At 41.5% G+C, this 19,976-nt stretch overlaps 1 protein-coding gene across 2 annotated transcripts in view; it reads left to right on the top strand.

Moving 5' to 3' along the window:
• The first annotated feature begins 1,458 nt into the window (after positions 1–1,458).
• The window catches only part of LOC115102423 (diacylglycerol kinase alpha-like), a 36,968-nt gene continuing 18,450 nt past the window's right edge, over positions 1,459–19,976 (top strand). The window contains exons 1-8 of one of the 2 annotated variants that reach the window (XM_029622357.2): positions 1,459–1,739; positions 12,592–12,678; positions 14,466–14,542; positions 15,666–15,798; positions 15,966–16,040; positions 16,164–16,213; positions 16,426–16,500; positions 16,657–16,773. In XM_029622357.2, the coding sequence (XP_029478217.1) occupies positions 12,603–12,678; positions 14,466–14,542; positions 15,666–15,798; positions 15,966–16,040; positions 16,164–16,213; positions 16,426–16,500; positions 16,657–16,773 (603 nt within the window). In that variant the 5' untranslated portion in view covers positions 1,459–1,739; positions 12,592–12,602. Of the gene's footprint in view, positions 1,740–1,772; positions 2,020–12,591; positions 12,679–14,465; positions 14,543–15,665; positions 15,799–15,965; positions 16,041–16,163; positions 16,214–16,425; positions 16,501–16,656; positions 16,774–19,976 lie in introns of those variants that run through there. The other variant, XM_029622358.2, reaches the window with a different exon arrangement.

Below are 19,976 nucleotides of genomic sequence, written 5' to 3'. Positions count from 1 at the left end.
GTATGGCTATTTTCTTACAGTATCAAGTCACCCCTATTTACAAGCAGGGCCTCCTCCATACGTCATGGTTTCTGATCATTAGGGGTCTAAGCAGCAGTCTGTTTGTCTACCCACACAAACACCCACATGGTCAGTACAGTCATTGTGTACAGTATGTCTACAGCAGCAGTGTCCGCTGAGCTCTGGCCAGCAGCCCATACTCTCTTTTGAGGACTTTCCTTTTAAATCCTTCCCTTTGTTGTGAATGGATGGAATGCCATGTGCTTTGCCAAATGGCATGTTTTTGTTATTGTGCCTGAAAATCCTCTGATTCATTATTTGGTGTTCAATGGTCCAGGCTGAATCACATCCGGCTGTGATTGGGAGTCCCATAGGGCGGCACACAATTGGCCAAGCGTCGTCCGGGTTTGGCGGGGTAGGCCGTCGTTGTAAATAAGAATTTATTCTTAACTGACCTGCCTAGTTAAATAAAGGTTCAATCAAAATCAAAATAAATATCTAATGCAGGGGTTCCCAAATTGTTTATCTCAGGCCCCTCTTCCAGCATTGGGGAACATCTTCCACAGGTTTAAAGCTTATTTCCTGCAATTCTACACATTTTGTCATGGGGTAAAGAACATTTTGCCATTTTAAAGCTAATTTTCTTTCAATTCTATACATTTTGCCATGTCTAATGTGTGTTCATGTGGAATTTAAGTGGCTCAAGCATTACAACAAAATCTATGGGCTACAAAACCTTGCTAAAAAACGTTATCTGACATGGGCTAGTTGATCTGGACATTTCTGACAGGTTATAAAAAGCTCTCTAAGGTATGTAATGACTGTTTAGACAAGAGGAAAACGGATTATGCACTACCCAATTTCAACTATTACAACTTTCAAGAGTAAATTGAAAGTAAGTTAGACCCCCCCCCCCCCCCCCCTGCCACTGATCTAATGGATTGAGACAGCTTCTACCTGTATGCCAGTACAATTGTATTGTTGGACCAGATGTCACAATGGACATTTGTTTGTTCAGTGCTTTAACCTCATAAATGCAAGCCATCAAAAGGACAATAGTTAGGCATAATCAATATTTAGGCTACTGTCAATCCATCATTGCCTCAACAACACCCTGTTATGGGACTGATTTCTGCCACACTGACATAAATTATGTTGCATTATAGGCTACTGTAACAAGGCAGTTGGGAGCTCGGTAAGCCTACCAACAACCATGCTGTTGTTACAGAGCTCATCCACCTGTGCCAAACTGTTCCAGACCGCTTGGCCGAAGATGTAGTGCGCACAGCGCTTAGAAAATAAAATATTGGCTAAAGGGAAGTCATCGACTGCAACTGGATTTGTCCATCGCTGCTCTATAGCCGAGCCCACATAAATGATAAAAGAAGAACCCACACCCATTCACTAGACTGGAGTAAACAGGGCAAGCCCAATGTACATCATCACCGCGTCGGTCAAAGTGCGCGCAGATGACAGTTCGAGGCGGTGCTTTCAGGCTATGCTTTATTGCTCGGGAGGGGGACATTACTGAGTCGGGCGTGGGAGTCAGGCAATCTTTCCTATTCTATCTGGATAAATGAAAGCTGACAACTAGACCACTTTATTGCAGCGTCCATCACAGACTGTCTCGGGCATCTTGCTGCGTCTAAAACTTTGAATTGTGCCCCCTCGCCGAGGAGCACTCCAACCCGCTCGAAGAAGAACGACGGCCGGACAACGCTCATCATCGCGAAATATAGGTAATTGACGCTCAAAACATCCCTCATTCAGTCACCCTGGCTGAAGTTCAATTCATCGTGTATGTCCGTTTACAACTTTGCGTACATATTGCCTGTGAATGATTCGTTGCGCCGCTTATAAATATGGGTAAAATACATATTTAAAGAGAGAGATTACACTATCCCTCGCCTCGCCCAAATGATCTCAGTTGGTTCCCTCGGTGGGCAAAACCTAGGCTACTTTTTGAGTGGCAGCCTACTCTGATACTAGGTTTACATCTACAGCTTGATGGTCCCAGTGGTAAGTTTCTCCCCTTAACCTATAACTTAACCTTTAGACATGCTTGCTAGCCTGGAGGTTGCACAGGCAATGTGGTATAGCCTAGGATAGGCTAACCTACTACTATGATATAGCGGTGTTAAACTGTCACCTCTATATTATGGCTCAATATTGTAGACCAGACCGCTTACTTTTTCCACCTGTCTGTAGATAATGTTATCCCTCTATGTGATTCCTGATGCAAGGAGCCTTGTATGGGTGGAATATGTTGACATCCTTGCAAATATTTATCAATGCAGGATAATTGGTGGAAAAAATACAATTTGTCTCTTCAATTTATGTTCTTGTTATGAGAAGAACAAGCCTAGTTGTCACCTAAAACAGCTGACAAACCAACACATTGCTCAGCACACAACATAATCACACTTGCATTTTACATTTTACATTTAAGTCATTTAGCAGACGCTCTTATCCAGAGCGACTTACAAATTGGTGCTTTCACCTTATGACATCCAGTGGAACAGCCACTTTACAATAGTGCATCTAGGTCTTTTAAGGGGGGGGTGAGAAGGATTACTTTATCCTATCCTAGGTATTCCTTAAAGAGGTGGGGTTTCAGGTGTCTCCGGAAGGTGGTGATTGACTCCGCTGTCCTGGCGTCGTGAGGGAGTTTGTTCCACCATTGGGGGGCCAGAGCAGCGAACAGTTTTGACTGGGCTGAGCGGGAACTGTACTTCCTCAGTGGTAGGGAGGCGAGCAGGCCAGAGGTGGATGAACGCAGTGCCCTTGTTTGGGTGTAGGGCCTGATCAGAGCCTGGAGGTACTGAGGTGCCGTTCCCCTCACAGCTCCGTAGGCAAGCACCATGGTCTTGTAGCGGATGCGAGCTTCAACTGGAAGCCAGTGGAGAGAGCGGAGGAGCGGGGTGACGTGAGAGAACTTGGGAAGGTTGAACACCAGACGGGCTGCGGCGTTCTGGATGAGTTGTAGGGTTTAATGGCACAGGCAGGAGCCCAGCCAACAGCGAGTTGCAGTAATCCAGACGGGAGATGACAAGTGCCTGGATTAGGACCTGCGCCGCTTCCTGTGTGAGGCAGGGTCGTACTCTGCGGATGTTGTAGAGCATGAACCTACAGGAACGGGCCACCGCCTTGATGTTATTTGAGAACGACAGGGTGTTGTCCAGGATCACGCCAAGGTTCTTAGCGCTCTGGGACGAGGACACAATGGAGTTGTCAACCGTGATGGCGAGATCATGGAACGGGCAGTCCTTCCCCAGGAGGAAGAGCAGCTCCGTCTTGCCGAGGTTCAGCTTGAGGTGATGATCCGTCATCCACACTGATATGTCTGCCAGACATGCAGAGATGCGATTCGCCACCTGGTCGTCAGAAGGGGGAAAGGAGAAGATTAATTGTGTGTCGTCTGCATAGCAATGATAGGAGAGACCATGTGAGGTTATGACAGAGCCAAGTGACTTGGTGCATTATTTAGAATTATGACTACTGCTGGTTGTACCTTCTGATATATGTTCATCAGGTTTCCTATACCATATTACATCTTTATGCGTAATGAAACCACAAACAGTCAACTTTCAATTTTGTAATTTGTGTATGTATTTTTGTGTAGACATAATCCTATTGCCATCTCAATGGAAAAAACATTTTTTTAATTGTAGTTTTTATTAAAATGTTTTAATAGTTTTTATTTATTTATTGTAAAGCAATTCAAAATATAATATAGAAAAACAAACAGACTATACAAACCAGTCTGGGGAATAAATACATTCTATAAAAACCTCATGCAAATTACAAACATTCAACGTTTTAATAGCTTTTCTGTTGTGAGAAGATATTGTGTTTATTGTTCAATTTCATTCTCAAAAATTATAAACAGAGTTTTTTGACTGATACATTTACATGTATGAATATGGAATTTAGCTAAAATAACAATGAGGTTGATTAAGAAGAAAGACTTTGCTGTACTTTGTATTTCAGTGTAGTGTCAGCATTTTCATTCAAGCTAAGTGAGGTCATCAGTTCTTGTTAAAATGACCATTTCCTGGTTTCCCTCTACACTGAAGGAGAGGAAGACAAAACAACATTCTGGAAATACTGGCTAGACTCCTATTCAAGTCATACTTATCAGATCATGCTGCACATGTAAATAATCACAGGAAAACATCGAGAGAGGCATTCCTGGTCAGGTCAACCTATTGGTTAATAAGCAAAAAGACCATTTCTACAGATTACAGACGCATCAGGAAGTGGGTCACACTGGGAAAGGATCTTCTCTGTCTGTTGTTGCAGAGAAATTAAATGAATCTAACCGGGTTCAATAGAGCTAGAGATAGAGTGTGTGTGTAGGCCCTGCCCCCAACTTATTGTCTATCTGTCACCTGGGGCTGTATGGCAAATGGCCCATGAACACAAGAACACAACTCAAGGGCCAGTCAGCCCTCCCCATGGAGGGGCCAAAATGTTGCTCTTTTTACACCAGGGGTGTCAAAATCAATCCATGGAGGGCCTAGAGCCTGCAGGTTTTTGGTTTCAGTAAAGACCTAGACAACCAGGTGAGGGGAGTTCTTTACAAATTAGTGACCTTAAATCATCAATCAAGTACAAGGGAGGAGTGAAACCCTTAGACACTCAGCCCTCCATGGAATTAATTGACAAGTAGTCTACAGTATCCAAATGTAACAGTTTAGCTACCGTCCCTCTCCTCGCCCCATGGACCTTCTGCACACATCGACGACAGCCACCCTCGAAGCATCGTTACCCATCGCGTCACAATAGCCGAGCAAGGGGAACAACCACTTCAAGGTCTCAGAGCGAGTGAAGTCACCAACTGAAACGCTATTAGCGCGCACCCTGCTAACTAGCTAGCCTTTTCACATCGGTTACACAAAGGACTGACTTGAAATAGGTGTTAGATACCAAACATGGATGCTATAGTGTTATTCTATCTGAAAGTTGATATCTAAAGATAACTTTGGTGCCATCTAAATGAATGTAATAATGTTTAATATACAGTACTAGTCAAAAGTTTGGACACCTACTCATTCAAGGGTTGTACTTATTTTTTTAAACTATTTTCTACATTGTAGAATAATAGTGAAGACATCACCTATGAAATAACACATATGGAATCATGTAGTAACAAAAAAAGTTTTAATCAAAATATACTTTATATTCTTCAAAGTCGCCACCTTTTGCCTTTGACAGCTTTGCACACTCTTGGGATTCTTTCTACCAGTTTCACCTGGAAGGCATTTCCAACAGTCTTGAAGGAGTTCCCACATATGCTGAGCACTTGTTGACTGCGGTCCAACTCATCCCAAACCATCTCAGTTGGGTTGAGGTCAGATGATTGTGGAGGACAGGTCATCTGATACAGCACTCCATCACTCTCTTTCTTGGTCAAATAGCCCTTACACAACCTGGAGATGTGTTGGGTCATTGTCCTGTTGAAAAACAAATGATAGTTCCACTAAGCGCAAACGAGATGGGATGGCGTATCGCAGCAGAATGCTGTGGTAGCCATGCTGGTTAAGTGTGCCTTGAATTCTAAATAAATCACAGACAGTGTCACCAGTAAAGCACCCCCGCACCATCACGCCTCCTCCTCCATGCTTCATGGTGGGAACCACACATGCGGAAATCATCCATTCGCCTTCTCTGTGTCTCACAAAGACATGGCAGTTGGAACCAAAAATAGCTCATTTGGATTCATTGGTGTCCTTTTAGTAGTAGTTTCTTTGCAGCAATTTGACCATGAAAGCCTGATTCACGTAGTCTCCTCTGAACAGTTGATGTTGAGATGTGTCTGTTACTTGAACTTTGTGAAGCATTTATTTGGGCTGCAATTTCTGAGGCTGGTAACTCTAAGGAACTTATCCTCTCCAACAGAGGTAACTCTGGGTCTTCCTTTCCTGTGGCGGTCCTCATGAGAGCCAGTTTATCATAGTGCTTGATGGTTTTTGCGACTGCACTTGAAGAAACGTTCAAAGTTCTTGAAATTCTCCGCATTGACTGACCTTCGTGTCTTAAAGTAATGATGGACTGTCTTTCTCTGCTTTTTTGAGCTGTTCTTGTCATAATATGGACTTGGTCTTTTACCAAATAGGACTATCTTTTGTATACCACCCCTACCTGTGACAACAAAACTGATTGGTGACTACATCGTGAAGCTGGTTGAGAGAATGCCAAGAGTGTGCAAAGCTGTCATCAAAGCAAAGTTTGGCTACTTTGAAAAATCTCATATAAAACATATTTTGATTTGTTTTATTAACACTTGGTTACTACATGATTCCGTACGTGTTATTTCATAGTTTTGATGTCTTCACTATTATTCTACAATGTAGAAAATAGTAAAAAAAATAAAGAAAAACCCTTGAATGAGTAGGTGTGTCCAAACTTTTGACTGGTACTGTATCTTTGTGGTAATTGTTACTCTGCTCAGAGTAAACATCTCTGTTGTACTCAGCCCACCCCCTTAGGTTATCACACCTAGTTGTGATCCCCTTTCAAGAGGATGTTGGCTGGTTCTATCTGATTGGATATCTTAGTTGTTTTACTTTTGGTTTGGTCTATGGTTGGTCAACAATTGATTTTGAATATAAACAAGTCTGATCTAGTATAAATGGATTGAAGGTATTTTGTTCTCTCTTGCCCTGCTATCACCCTACTGCACGTGTCAAACTCATTCCACGGTGGGCCGAGTGTGCGTGTTTCCTCTCCTCCCTTGGATTTGATTGATAAATTAAGGTAACTGATTAGTAAGGAACTCCCCTCACCTGGTTGTCTAGGTCTTAATTGAAAGGACAAAACCAAAAAAACAGCAGACACTAGGCCCTCCATTGAATGAGTTTGACACCCCTTCCCTCCAGAAAAGGTTGCAAATACTCCTCTTATAGACTGTTTGGCCTGAGCAGGTGTGTTTAGTTCATGCTTTGTCTTGCACCGTTTAAGATCTACATGCTTAGAATTATGCTTTTGCCAGTAATGCCTTGTAACTCATGGTTTCGCCTTGTATTATGGAACTCATTCATCCTACAATCTTAATTCGATACGTGCATTGTTATTCGCTTCTCATGAACATTACTTGATCTTAGACAGCTAAATAAAAAATAAAAAACTTGATTGCACATTGTTTAACTATAATATTAAATGGCGGGATAGTCAAATGAATGAAATGTCGATTGTTAAATATGAGTTATCCCTGCGTTTGTGTTTTTCCAATTGACAGCGTGATTAGGAAACAATAAAAATACATGTAATTTGCTCCCTGTGCAGAGATTGTACAGTTAAATGGTTTTATGAAGGGAGGCGTACAGTAACAGAGGAGAAAAGGTCCTCCAAACACGTAGCAACACTCAGAGAGTGAAAGTGGCGTGGTTACAGAAGGGAAGGGCGCACGCTCACAAGTCCAGGCCCGGGTTTGTGTTTCGTCTGTATTCAAAGCACCACAGTGTTCCACGGGACTGCCTCCACCCACAGCCTGTTGCGAACGTTTTTTTATGGATGTCAAAAGAGTGATGGGCCATACACTCATTGTTTGGTAGAAATAAAAAATTTAAAGGCAACAAGCTGTGTCTCGCCCACATTTGACAGAAATGTGTGATTCATAGTATGTTTTTCCACTCAGACAAACCCTGCCTGACATCTGACATTTGTTGTCTCAAATATAATTACATTTCTGTAAATGTAATAGCTTGATTAGTAATCTGATCTGACATTAGAAATTGCGCTCAATTCAGATAATGTACAAGAAAGATACTGTCGGTGCAATAGGAAGACTAAACAAGTAAAGGTTGAAGTTCCAGGAACGCAAACTTCATTATCAAGAATTTTCACTCCGGCTCTGTTGTCAACACTCAACAAAAATATATTTTTTATTTTGTATGAAACCTGAGAAGTGACCTCATGAGTAAAGGGTCCATTTTTAGAGTGAGGGAGTATTCCCCGCTCACAGCATGAGTCACAGTACAAGCATCTGCATGTGGAATGCAATCTAGTCTGTGTGGCCTTTTAGTTTAGAGGGGTAGAGCTGAGTAGCGTGGGAGGAGAGGCGTGGGCGCAGGGGAACACTCATAGCGGCTGGCTGGCTGGGCTGAGGGCTCCCCCCGCCCTCCCTGGTCCCCTCCTGTCAGTCACCCGTGAAAATGCGCTGACGGACCGGAGCTGACTTAGGGAAACACTTTCCATAGCAACCAAGCATGCCCTTCCTTTCCTCAGTTAACCTACTTGATGTAATCTCTATAGATCATCTAGGTTGGTTCTGAAAATATTTTGGTTTCTATTGAAAAACAACTAGCTATGACAAGTATGAGGCATGCTGACACGGTGCAAAGCAAACGACTGTTTTTCAACCACAAAATTTGAACAAAAGTTTAAGATTGGTTGTTGCTCTCTAGCCTAACTGTTACAAAACAGTAGATTTCCTTGACAAAGGGTGTGGGCGTCTCGACAGCTTGCATGCATGGAAAAAGTTCATCCCCACAGCTATACCTTGAAAATAACCTTGTAAGGATGGACTGCCTATATGTAAACTATAGGTTATATACACTGAATATAAGAAGGATAATTAGGATACCTACTGCACTGCAATATGGTAAACAAAATATATGTAGTTTTATAATCTATACCTGCGCAGAGAAAAACTAAATGTACACAGATCCTCTCCTGAACTCCCTTATGACTTAATCTGCTTGCATCACAAAATGCAATGTATATTTCCAAGTACAGATGAATAATCAGTAATGTTGAATTGATTGCTGGAAATTGTACCCAAATAATTGCCTAGCCCAGGAAGGGACAGGTGGCTGCTTGTATACACAGGAGTATAAAGAACACAGGGTCATTCCATTTTATTTCAGCAAGCCATGACACCCACCAGCTCAGATCATTCTGAAATGGTTTCTGTCGTTAAAAACAGATAAGCATTCCTGCAACATTATTTTGTTGAAAGACAATTTGAACTAATTGATTGCACCCAAATTGGCCATTTCAATTTATAGGATTCATATAATATTCAACAAATATAGTACCCAACATTCGATTTGGACCAAACCTCTTCTGAACAATGATTAAGATGTGAGGAATCCAATAAGAATTGTTCAAAGCCACCCACAGACACCCCCAAACCCCACAAAGCCCCACCCAATGTCCAGAATACAGTATCTGTTCTCTGTTTGAAAAGTAGTATGAAGCTGTGGTTTGGAGTATAGTTTATTCATACTATAATGTATTCTCAGTGAATATTGTGATGTTTTCTCCCCCCTATTCAGAGAAATTAGCCATTGAAGTAGCTTGTGTTTTTCCCCATAAATTAATGTGAAAGTACCAGGTTTTGCCCAATAGATACTGTTTTTCCTGCTACTGCCACACCCTTTTATACATTTTTGCTGGTCTCTTGTGTTTACTAAATGATAACAACCTTTTTATTGAAACTTGAAGTAAAAAAATAAAATAAATGGGGTGGCAAGTAGCCTAGTGGTAACAGCGTTGGACTAGTAACCAAAAGGTTTTAAGATCGAATCCCCGAGCTGACAAGGTAAAAATCTGCCATTCTGCCCCTGAACAAGGCAGTTAACCCCCTGTTCCTAGGCCGTCATTGAAAATAAGAATTTGTTCTTAACTGACTTGCCTAGTTAAATAAAGGTAAAATACAAAATGTTGTGCTCACAATTCGAGCAAAACCTCATTGAAACAATTCAGTTGGTACTTCTCTTATACTTAATCTGTGTCCAGGAAACAACCCTGTAGGTGTTGTTTATTCCCTTTTAAAAAGTCTGGATTAGAACAAGCAAGCCATTAGGCTACAGCAGTGCTTATGGTCTGCAACTAAGGGTCTTCAATGGTCAAATTCACAAACACACACTATGTGGTGTTTTGCAGTGGTAATGGTATTGGGTTAGATTTAATGGTAACTGTCACTAAACACACAACATATAAAAATGTTTTCTAATAATTGTATTTAAAAACATAAGACTGCCATGCAATGGTTTATAATTGTATTATATTATTAGGGTTGTCACAACAGTCACTAGGCCATTTCTCCATAACATGTTTGGGTTTAGTTGGAAGAGTCTTCATATGAGAATTGCAACATAGAAGCTCTTTGAGAGGTCTATCCCTATTTCTTTGAACTATTCAAGGATGGAGTATTAGTTGCTAAGAGAAGGACGAACTGAATTTCTTTCATGACTTGTTATGACCTAATTTATTTTAATCACAAGTAAAAATGTAATCGATTTAATAAACACGAGAACAGCAAAATGGATAGTAGGGTAGCAGGAACAGTGGCATCTAGTGGGCAAAACCAGTTACGTTCACACTCATTTATGGGGAAAATGCCAGCTACTTCAATGGCAAATTTTACGATTTTTTATTTATTTTTTTGACCAAATTCACTGAGAATTACATAGTATGATTCAACAATACCCCAAGCTGCAGCTTAGATACTACTTGACCAACATAGAGAACTGATACTGTGTGCTGGCCATTGGAGTGGGCTCCATGTGGAGTTTGGGGGGTTCCATGGGTGGATTTTGACCATTTATTTAGATTCCTCATGACATTGTTAAGAAGAGGTTTTGTACAAATCAGATGTTGGGTACCATATTTATTGAATTTATGAATCCTATAAATTGAAATTGCCAATTTTGTGTGCAATTAGCTTAATTTCTCAGAGTTAAAAAATGTTCAGCAAAATAATGTTTCAGGCATGCCCATCTTATCTGTTTCCAACTACAGAAACCATTTCAGCACAACCTGAGATGGTGGGTGTCGAAATCCTATTTTTTGTGCTTTTTGAGGTGGAATGACTCCACGGGCAGATAAGAACCTGCTGAGGTTTCTGTTGTGCCTTGATAGATGGTTGCCTGGATCTCCCCCTTTCAGCTCTACCAATCTACTCCCATGTTCATCACAATCAGCACAATCCTGACCTGTAGGGGTGAGGTAAGGTTAGGATGGGATGGGGTGGCTCATGATGGGGGCCAATTTCGACTTAGTGCTTTTGCATATATATATATATCACATGTTGTTCTGTTTGTTAGTGATTTCCAGTCTGCATGTAAAAATCCTGCATGCAAATATAATATCTGATCAGGAAGTAGTGAATCAGATTTGACCCAGGTTGCCCTGGCCTAAATGATGTCAGACAAGGGTGGTACATCGTCTGTCCGACATGAGGGAATAGAGACATGCATATGTCAGCGTATTGCTTTGAAGGGCATGCAGAACTGCCATCTGCCTTGTTTCCACAGGCAAGGCAAGGGAAGTAGCCTAAAACTGGATTTTCCATGTGTTGTTTAGAAGCACTACTTTAGTATGCTCTTTGAGATGTTTTGATTGTCTGCTTTCAAATTAGCAGAAATGAGCAATTCCAATTTTATTTGATAGATTATTTGAACTGTATAGTAAGGCCCTAACTGGTATCCAAAACGTTGCATGATGTGCAGTATAAAATAAGTCCTTGTAGTTCTTTTTAAAAGCCTGCCATATCAACAAATGGCACTTTCCTGTCAATTCTCTCCTCTCAACTGATTGGCTGCCTAAACAAAACTGCTAGGCAACGCTGCTAACCTTTTTGAGGGGAATTAAGAAGGGACAACGTGACCCTTTGTTAGCACAGAGAGATTGTGGTTCCACGTCACATTGAACGTGGGCATTTAGGAGTTTATTATTTTTCAGCATTACCCCATGACTGACAGACTTTTGATTGCTGTAGATATAACACTGACTGTCTGACCTATACTCCCGTAGTGCTGTTAGGTACTGGGACAATAACCCATTTTAAAATGGAGATGATTCATTACATTATTTTATGATTTGATCCAAAAATTGCTGTTTTTTGGTTGATATGAAGAGAGAAATTGTGGATGGAGAGCTACAAAGATGAAAAGGTTGACACTTGCCAGACTATTTCAGGAAGAGGTGTTAGATTCTACAGAGCAACGCATGCAAATTTATGAATTAATAGAAAACTGGGTCAGACAACACTCTGAAAAAAGCTTTGGGGAGACTAAAACTCTTGAGACGTATAATGTCTTTGGTGTGTCTGTGGCCTGATACTGCTTATGCAGAGCTTGTACTGGGCCCACGGGGCATTCTGAAGTACAAAATGCTCCTTGAAGCTGCTTATGCTTGTCAGCTTAGGACTGGGCTACTGTGCATTCGTTTGCTTGTTGTTACATCAACAATGTAATTTGAAACATGGGAGTGGAAAGACAGGTGTTTTTGAAACATTTGCTCTGAACACTATTAACATCATGACTGGAGATGACTAAAGGACACCGAGGGTATTTGCAAGCCAATGCTGGTGTTGAACTATGTGGTTCATGCCAATTTGCAGATGTAAATTTTGTGGGTTTTAACAGGCCGTTGCTGACCTGTTTGCATGGTGTGATGATCTGAAGCGCCATTTCTAAACAAAGCCCTTGCCTTGTGAGTTACTAACTAGCACTGTTATGTTCAGCTTACAATTCCGGTTTGATGTCTGAGCCGCCTCCATTTCACATTCACGCAGCAGAAGACTGATGTAACTCGTTCTCCTCTCCTCTCGCCCCTTTTCTGCACCGGCGGTATGTGCAGACGCAGGCAGCATGTCCGCCCCCACAGACCCAGAGGTGAAGGAGCTGAACCCAGTCGACTTCATCCAGCTACAGCAGTACATTGACTGTGAGTACATGCAGGCAGGAAGCCTCCTCAGCCCTGCATCGCCTTCCCTTTACACCCACACGCTCTCATATGTGGAAGTGGTGATGACTGTCTCTTACTAAGTATCTGCAAAACGTTGCCACATTGGGGCCCACAATTTCTCTTGGTAGATCTCTGGATTCAGACATTTTGTGAACCTCAATTTGAAGGAAAATGAAGGAATAGAAAACTGGATTCCTTATCCTAGTGTCTGTTATCCATTCGAATGCCGTAATACATCTGTCATGTGATACACATTTCATGTTGCTATGTAGAATATGATATATTTGTAATTTCTGCCGACAGAAAGTGTTCATACCCCTTGACTTAATCCACATTTTATTGTTACAGCCTGAATTCAAAATAGATTTTTTTCTTCCTCACCCATCAACACACAATAATACCCCGTAATGACAAAAGTGAAAACATGTTTTTAGAAATGTTTGCATATTTTATTGAAAATTAAATATCTAATTAATATATCCCTGAGTCAATACTGTGTAGAAGCACCTTTGGTGGCGATTATAGCTTTGCGTTGTCTTGGGTGTGTCTGTATCAGCTTTGCACATCTAGATTTGGGGATTTTCTCCCGTTCTTCCTTGCAGATTTTCTCAAGCTTTTATTAAATTAGATGGGGAGCGGCGGTGAACAGCAATTTTCAAGCCTCTCCAGATTTCAAAGGGATTCAAGTCTGGGCTTTGGCTGGGCCACTCAAGGACTTTCACATTCTTGTTCTGAAGCCATTCCATTGTTGCTTTGGCTGTATGCTTGGAGTCATTGTCCTGTTGGAACGTAAATCTTCGCCCCATTCTAAGGTTGTTTGCACTCTGAAGAAGGTTCTCATCAAGGATTTGCCTGTATTTGGCTCCATTCATTGTTCCCTCTATCCTTACCAGTCTCGGAGTCCCTGCCACTGAAAAGCATCCCCATAGCATGATGCTGCCACCACCATGCTTCATGGTAGGGATGATGTTAGACAGGTGATGAGCTGTGCCTGTTTTTTTTCCAGACACAGCGCTTTGCATTCAGGTCAAATAGTAACATTTTTGTCTCATCAGACGACAATCTTTTGCCTTATGCTCTGTATTTCACCTGCCTTTTTGCAAACTCCAGGCGTGTTTTTCTCAGGAGTGGCTTCCATCTGGCCACTCTCCCATAAAGCCCAGATTGGTGAAGTACTGTAGAGACTGTTGTCCTTCTGGCATGTTCTCCCATCTCAGCCAAGGAACTCTGTAGTTATGTCAGATATAGACGTCATAATTCTATCTCGGCGGATGGTTCCTTGGACTTCATGGTGTAGTTTCTGCTCTGACATGCACCGTCAACTGTGGGACCTTATATAGACAGGTCTAGATCAAGTCCAAACAATTGAATTGGCCACAGGTGGACTCCAATCAAGTTGTAGTGACATCTCAAGGATGATCAAAAGAAATTGGATGCACCTGAGCTCAATGTGGACTGTCATAGCAAAGGGGTGTGAGTACTTTCATTTTCAATACATTTGCACACATTCTAAAAACAAGTTTTCACTTTGTCATTATGGGGTATTGTGTGTAGATGGGAGAGGGGGAAAAATGAATACATATTTAATTCAGGCTGTAACACAACAAAATGTGTAAGAAGTCAAGGGTTATGCATGCTATCTTATAGTAACACTTATAGTTTCTGATTCTATACTCATTCTCTCTAACAATCATTACTTAGACATTCATGTTTGTAGTACTCTAAAATAAGAGTGTGTGTGTCCTGTGTGTCTCTTCTCCTCCCAGACTGCACGCTGAAGGTTAAAGATGTGCTGAGGGAATTTGATGCAGATGGCAGGCTGGCCCAGCACAGACATGGAGAGGTGAGAGGAAACCATGGCCAGGTTGATATCGACCCAACCACAACTCATGTCTGCTCTCAGTCCCTCTTGATAAATGTCTGTGGTACATTACTACATTAATACACAGTTTGCCGTGACATTTGAGAGTGATTGTTATGCTCATGTGATACCCATTGGTTTTCTTTTTAGAAATCTATTCAAATTTAAACATTAATCATGTTGATGAATATGACATGACTACCTAAGAGCGTTGTATATAAATCAAATCAATTAGGAGAGAATTGTCTTCAGGGGTTGATGGATTTTTGCAAACCACTGAAGTTACTAATGGAAATTACCTCGTCAAATCGTGCCAATTCTGCAAGTTCTCTGACTGACGTTGTGCTGGCATCATGCAGAGTAAGCCATTAGGTGATTTAACGGGACAGGTTTTCCAATATTGCCGATATCAGCAGTTGGATTTGCCAAATAATTAGGCTAAATCCAATCTTCTCTCATAAGATGGATAAAAACAACACGTAGCAACTAGGACTTAAGGACTTATGGGGAAACGATGGGTTACAGAACAGAAAGACGGGTATTTCTCACTGAGGATGATGAGAAAGAAGCAGCGACTCTCGAAGTAGAGTCATTAAGTGGAAAATCTGACTAAAAGCATTGATCATTATGGTTATGTACTGTGTACTCTTAACCCCATTATGGTTATGTACTGTGTACTCTTAACCCCATTATGGTTATGTACTGTGTACTCTTAACCCCATTATGGTTATGTACTGTGTACTCTTAACCCCATTATGGTTATGTACTGTGTACTCTTAACCCCATTATGGTTATGTACTGTGTACTCTTAACCCCATTATGGTTATGTACTGTGTACTCTTAACCCCAATTGCCCCCTGGAAGTCGCTCTGGATAAGAGGGTCTGCTAAACGACTAAAATGTGTTTTTTTAAATTATAAATAAATAAATATTTTGACCAAATCCCCTCATCATTGTAACATCTAGGAATTATGATTATTTGCACCCAAATCACTGTCCTGAATCAGAATGTTTTGATAAGAATCATGAGATCTCTGTCATCTTCCCATTTGATTGATTGATCATTTCAATTATTGATTGATTGATATCCCATCCTCTGCTGCAGTGTATCAATGAGGAGGGCTTCCGTCTCTTCCTGAAGACCTATCTGGAGGTGGAGGACTTCCCTAAGGATCTCTGCCAGCGCCTCTTTCGATCCTTCCAGAGCGGAACTGAACCTGACGGGCAGGACAATGCTAGTACGTTTATTTATCCCTCGGCGTAGACGCATATTATTGTCTGACTATAGTCAGCAGTTTCACTATTCTCGGCACTAGTTCATTTGTCAAAGTCCACAGGCTGCACGTGATTAGGTGTGCTCTATGTGTTACCTCCCCCTCCTCCTTTAAACCTCTCTCTCTCATAGAAGAGGTATTTTTGAAGGACGTTTCATGTTACTTCTCCCTGTTGGAGGATGGCCAGCCCAGAGACAAGCTGGAGTGTGAGTCTTGATCCTGTTTTCTCCACCATGTCGCAGCTCCATACTGCAGTCTCTTTTTTTTAGAGATATTTTGTTTGATGGCTTTGTCCAAGATTTTTATATGCCAATTTCTCCCTCTTTCAGTTGCTTTCAAACTGTACGACAGAGATGGCAATGGCGTCCTTGACAGCTCCGTAAGGCAATTAGTCATATTTTTTTCATGATCTACATAGAAATGGGTAATGGGTATTGTACCAGATTACCCATTTCAGTGTAATAACAATGTAATAACATGTAATGACTGGCTGTTGAAGGAGATGTCCCCTTATACCCTTTCATTTCTACAAGGTATATATCAGTTCTTCAACTCACAATAACTTATGCTCTCCTGCCTGTATGAACCCAGGAGGTGGACCGGATCATTGCTCAGATGATGCACGCTGCAGATTACCTTGGTTGGGATGTGTCTGAGCTGAGACCAGTAAGTGTGGTCAAATTTGGGATTTCTAACAATAACTGACTATCATTTCAATAGAAGGGAAAATACCTCAAGTCTTCTGCAAATATCTGCTGCACAAACAGCCACTCAAGAAGGCTTATTTAGACACTAAGTTATAAGGCACTTTCCTTTGTTCAGGTGCTAAAGGACATGATGACGGCCATCGACGCAGACAGCAGTGGCACGGTCTCTCTGGATGAGTGGGTGGAGGGAGGAATGAACAACGTCCCCCTGCTGGTGTTACTGGGTCTGAAGGTGGGTGAACCATGTTCACCTGCTGGTTCGTGTTCATTAGGGACAAAAGGGAAGAAAACTAACTGAAACAGGGAGGAACTACCTGAACTTGTCCAATAATAAGAAAGGCTTGTTTTTTTCCATTGCACAACATTTTGCCACGGTGTGTGTTAATGAATACAACCCTGGTGTTACTAGGGCTGAAGGTAGGAGTTGGACCATCCATCACTCATTCCTCTTTATTGCGTCAGCGGGTTTTTTGTGGAGCCTGGGCTGGGAGGAGTACACATGATGCGTCCTCTTGATCTTATTTCCTAGTGCATGTTTACGCTGCTAATGTACTGCTTTTCTACCAGCTTTAGCAATATGTCACAGCCTCCACCAGTCTCTGAAGTTTATTTTCATCTCTCTCTCTCTCTCTCTCTCTCTCTCTCTCTCTCTGAGTGAGAGAGTGAGAGAGCGCACACACTCTCTCTCTCGCCTTCTGCAACACCCTTCTGCTGACTCAGTGCTGCGGGCCTGCTAATGTCACATCTTTCATATATACAGCATCTATGCACCACCAGCAGAGTGAGTTAAGCTTTTTCCACTTTAGCTGTTACTTTTCCATCTAACATCACCATCTTCATCAATTAGTAGTAACTACAACGGAAAGGAAGGACATAGATATTGATTGTTACAGTATAAAGAGGAAGTGATTATGTTTGAAACAACTACACTAATTGGGGTGCCACAGCACTCTGATCTCCCAAGTGCTGATAGACTGTGGTTTTGGAAATACTAGCATCTGAGAAAATATCTTGGTATAGTGGGTAGGCCTACTTCTTGATAATGCTGTTTGCTTCTGGGTCTGTTAGTTGACTGCCCGGCAAAGTGGACTGTCTGGCTAGCTGACTGAAGGTCTGAACTGTAAACTGGTCTCTCTCGCGCCCCTACAACAATGCCAGGGACTTCCCCTCCGGCTATTTCAGGCCACCAATGAGAGTCGGAGCTCTCTCACTTTGCTGAGTTCAGGGGCTATGCTTCATACACATACACTGACTGGAAGTCTGGCTTTGAGCTGAGGCACCATGAGTCATTTTAACCAATGTTTGTAAAAGCATTTGTTACTGTCGATTTCTGTCTAATCTAGATAAGGGCATATACAATCTGTGACCTTGTTACTGTGTTATTTAAAAACATTAACTCCGTTCTCAGAAAATGATAACTTTCCATTAAAAACCACAATAACTTTAGTAATGTTCAGAAAACCTAAGAATGTTATTTAAAAACATACACAACTTTCTGAAAGTATTCATGCCCGTTGTCTTATTCCCTTTGTTGTTACAGCCTGAATTGAAAATAGATAAAACAAATCACATCCATCTACACACAATACCCCATAATAACAGTGAAAAACATGCTTAGAAATGGTTGATCATTTATTGAAAATTAAATACAGACATATCTCATTTATATAAGTGTTCACATCCCTGAGTCAATACTTTGTTGATGCACCCTTGGCGCGAGTACAGCTTTAAGTCATCTTGGGTATGTCTGTATCAACTTCGTAAATCTTGATTTGGAGATTTTCTCAAGCTCTGTTAAGTTAGATGGGACGTGGCGGTGAACAGCAATCTTCAAGTCTCTCCTCAGAGTTCAATGGGATTCAAGTCTGGGCTTTGGCTGGGCCACTCAAGGACTTTCACATTCTTGTTATGAAGTCATTCCAGCGTTGCTTTGGCTGTATGCTTGGGGTCATTGTCCTGTTGGAACGTAAATCTTCGCCCCATTCTAAGGTTGTTTGCACTCTGAAGCAGGTTCTCATCAAATATTTGCCTGTATTTGGCTCCATTCATTGTTCCCTCTATCCTTACCAGTCTTGGAGTCCCTGCCACTGAAAAGCATCCCCATAGCATGATGCTGCCACCACCATGCTTCACGGTAGGGGTGATGTTAGACAGGTGATGAGCTGTGCCTGTTTTTTTTCCAGACATAGCGCTTTCCATTCAGGCCAAATAGTTACATCTTTGTCTCATCAGACCACAGAATCTTTTGCCTTATGCTCTGTATTTCACCTGCCTTTTTGCAAACTCCAGGTGCGCTGTCATGTGCCTTTTTCTCAGGAGTCCGTCTGCCCACTCTCATAAAGCCCAGATTGGTGAAGTACTGTAGAGACTTCTGGAAGGTTCTCCCATCTCCGCCAAGGAACTTTGTATTTCTGCCAGAGTGGTCATTGGGTTCTTGGTCACCTCCCTGACCAAGGTCCTTCTTGCTCAGTTATGTCAGACGGCCAGCTCTAGGCAGACTCTGGGTAGTAGTGTCCCAATGGAGACCACTGTGCTCTAGGACACTTTGAACACTCTATAAATGGTCTTATACCCTTCCCCAGATACAGATAGAGAATAGAAGATCATAGGTTTGAATTTCACTGATGCTGCGTCACAATAGAAAATAAAATGTGTTCCACGCAAATTAATTTCTATCTGTACTTGCAGTGTCATTAAACGTCTTATTGAAACATTCACTAAAGGTTTTAAGGAAGTTATTTTAAAAACATCTGAATAACCTTTACATTTTGTTCTTAGTGTAAGAAAACTTTAATTAATAACCATAAGAAAGCATTCAGAACATTTAGAGAATGCTCTCAGAATGTTATTTAATTAGCTTCAAATAACCTGTAATTTCCATTCTCCGAGCGTTACTAAAACCTCCCAGGAAAACATACAAGGAACTCGAGTAAAGGTTCTCAGAACCTCCATGCAACCTAAAAACAAATGTTTCCAGAACTGTCTGGAATGTTCACTTTTGTTCTTAGAATGTTTAAAAAATGTTCAGTTTAACCGGTCAGAAAAGGTAGTTCCCGCAACAATCTGAAAACCAAAAACACCCTACACACATTCCCACAACTTCCAAGGAACTGGGCACACACTGGTTGAATCAATGTTGTTTTAATTTAATTTCAACGAAATTACGTTGAACCAATGTGGAAGAGACGTGGAATTGACATCTGTGCCCAATGGGAAATGTGCAAGCTGGGTTAGGATTGGTGTTGATGATTTTTGCTGCTAATAGAATCACTAATGGCAGATGACACCCCAATTTCCAACCATGAGCCAATATTAGAATGAGATGTGTATCAATGCTTGCATTGCTTACATAGTGCTTTCCAAATATGAGATTAGATTATGCGGAGTATAGACATTTACCCTGAGATTCAGAGTTTGTTCTAGAAGTGTGCAAAA

Source organism: Oncorhynchus nerka, linkage group LG20 (assembly GCF_034236695.1).
Source record: "Oncorhynchus nerka isolate Pitt River linkage group LG20, Oner_Uvic_2.0, whole genome shotgun sequence".
NCBI lineage: Eukaryota > Metazoa > Chordata > Actinopteri > Salmoniformes > Salmonidae > Oncorhynchus > Oncorhynchus nerka.
Note: the sequence above shows the minus strand (reverse complement) of the source record. Positions and strands in the feature narration are given on the sequence as shown.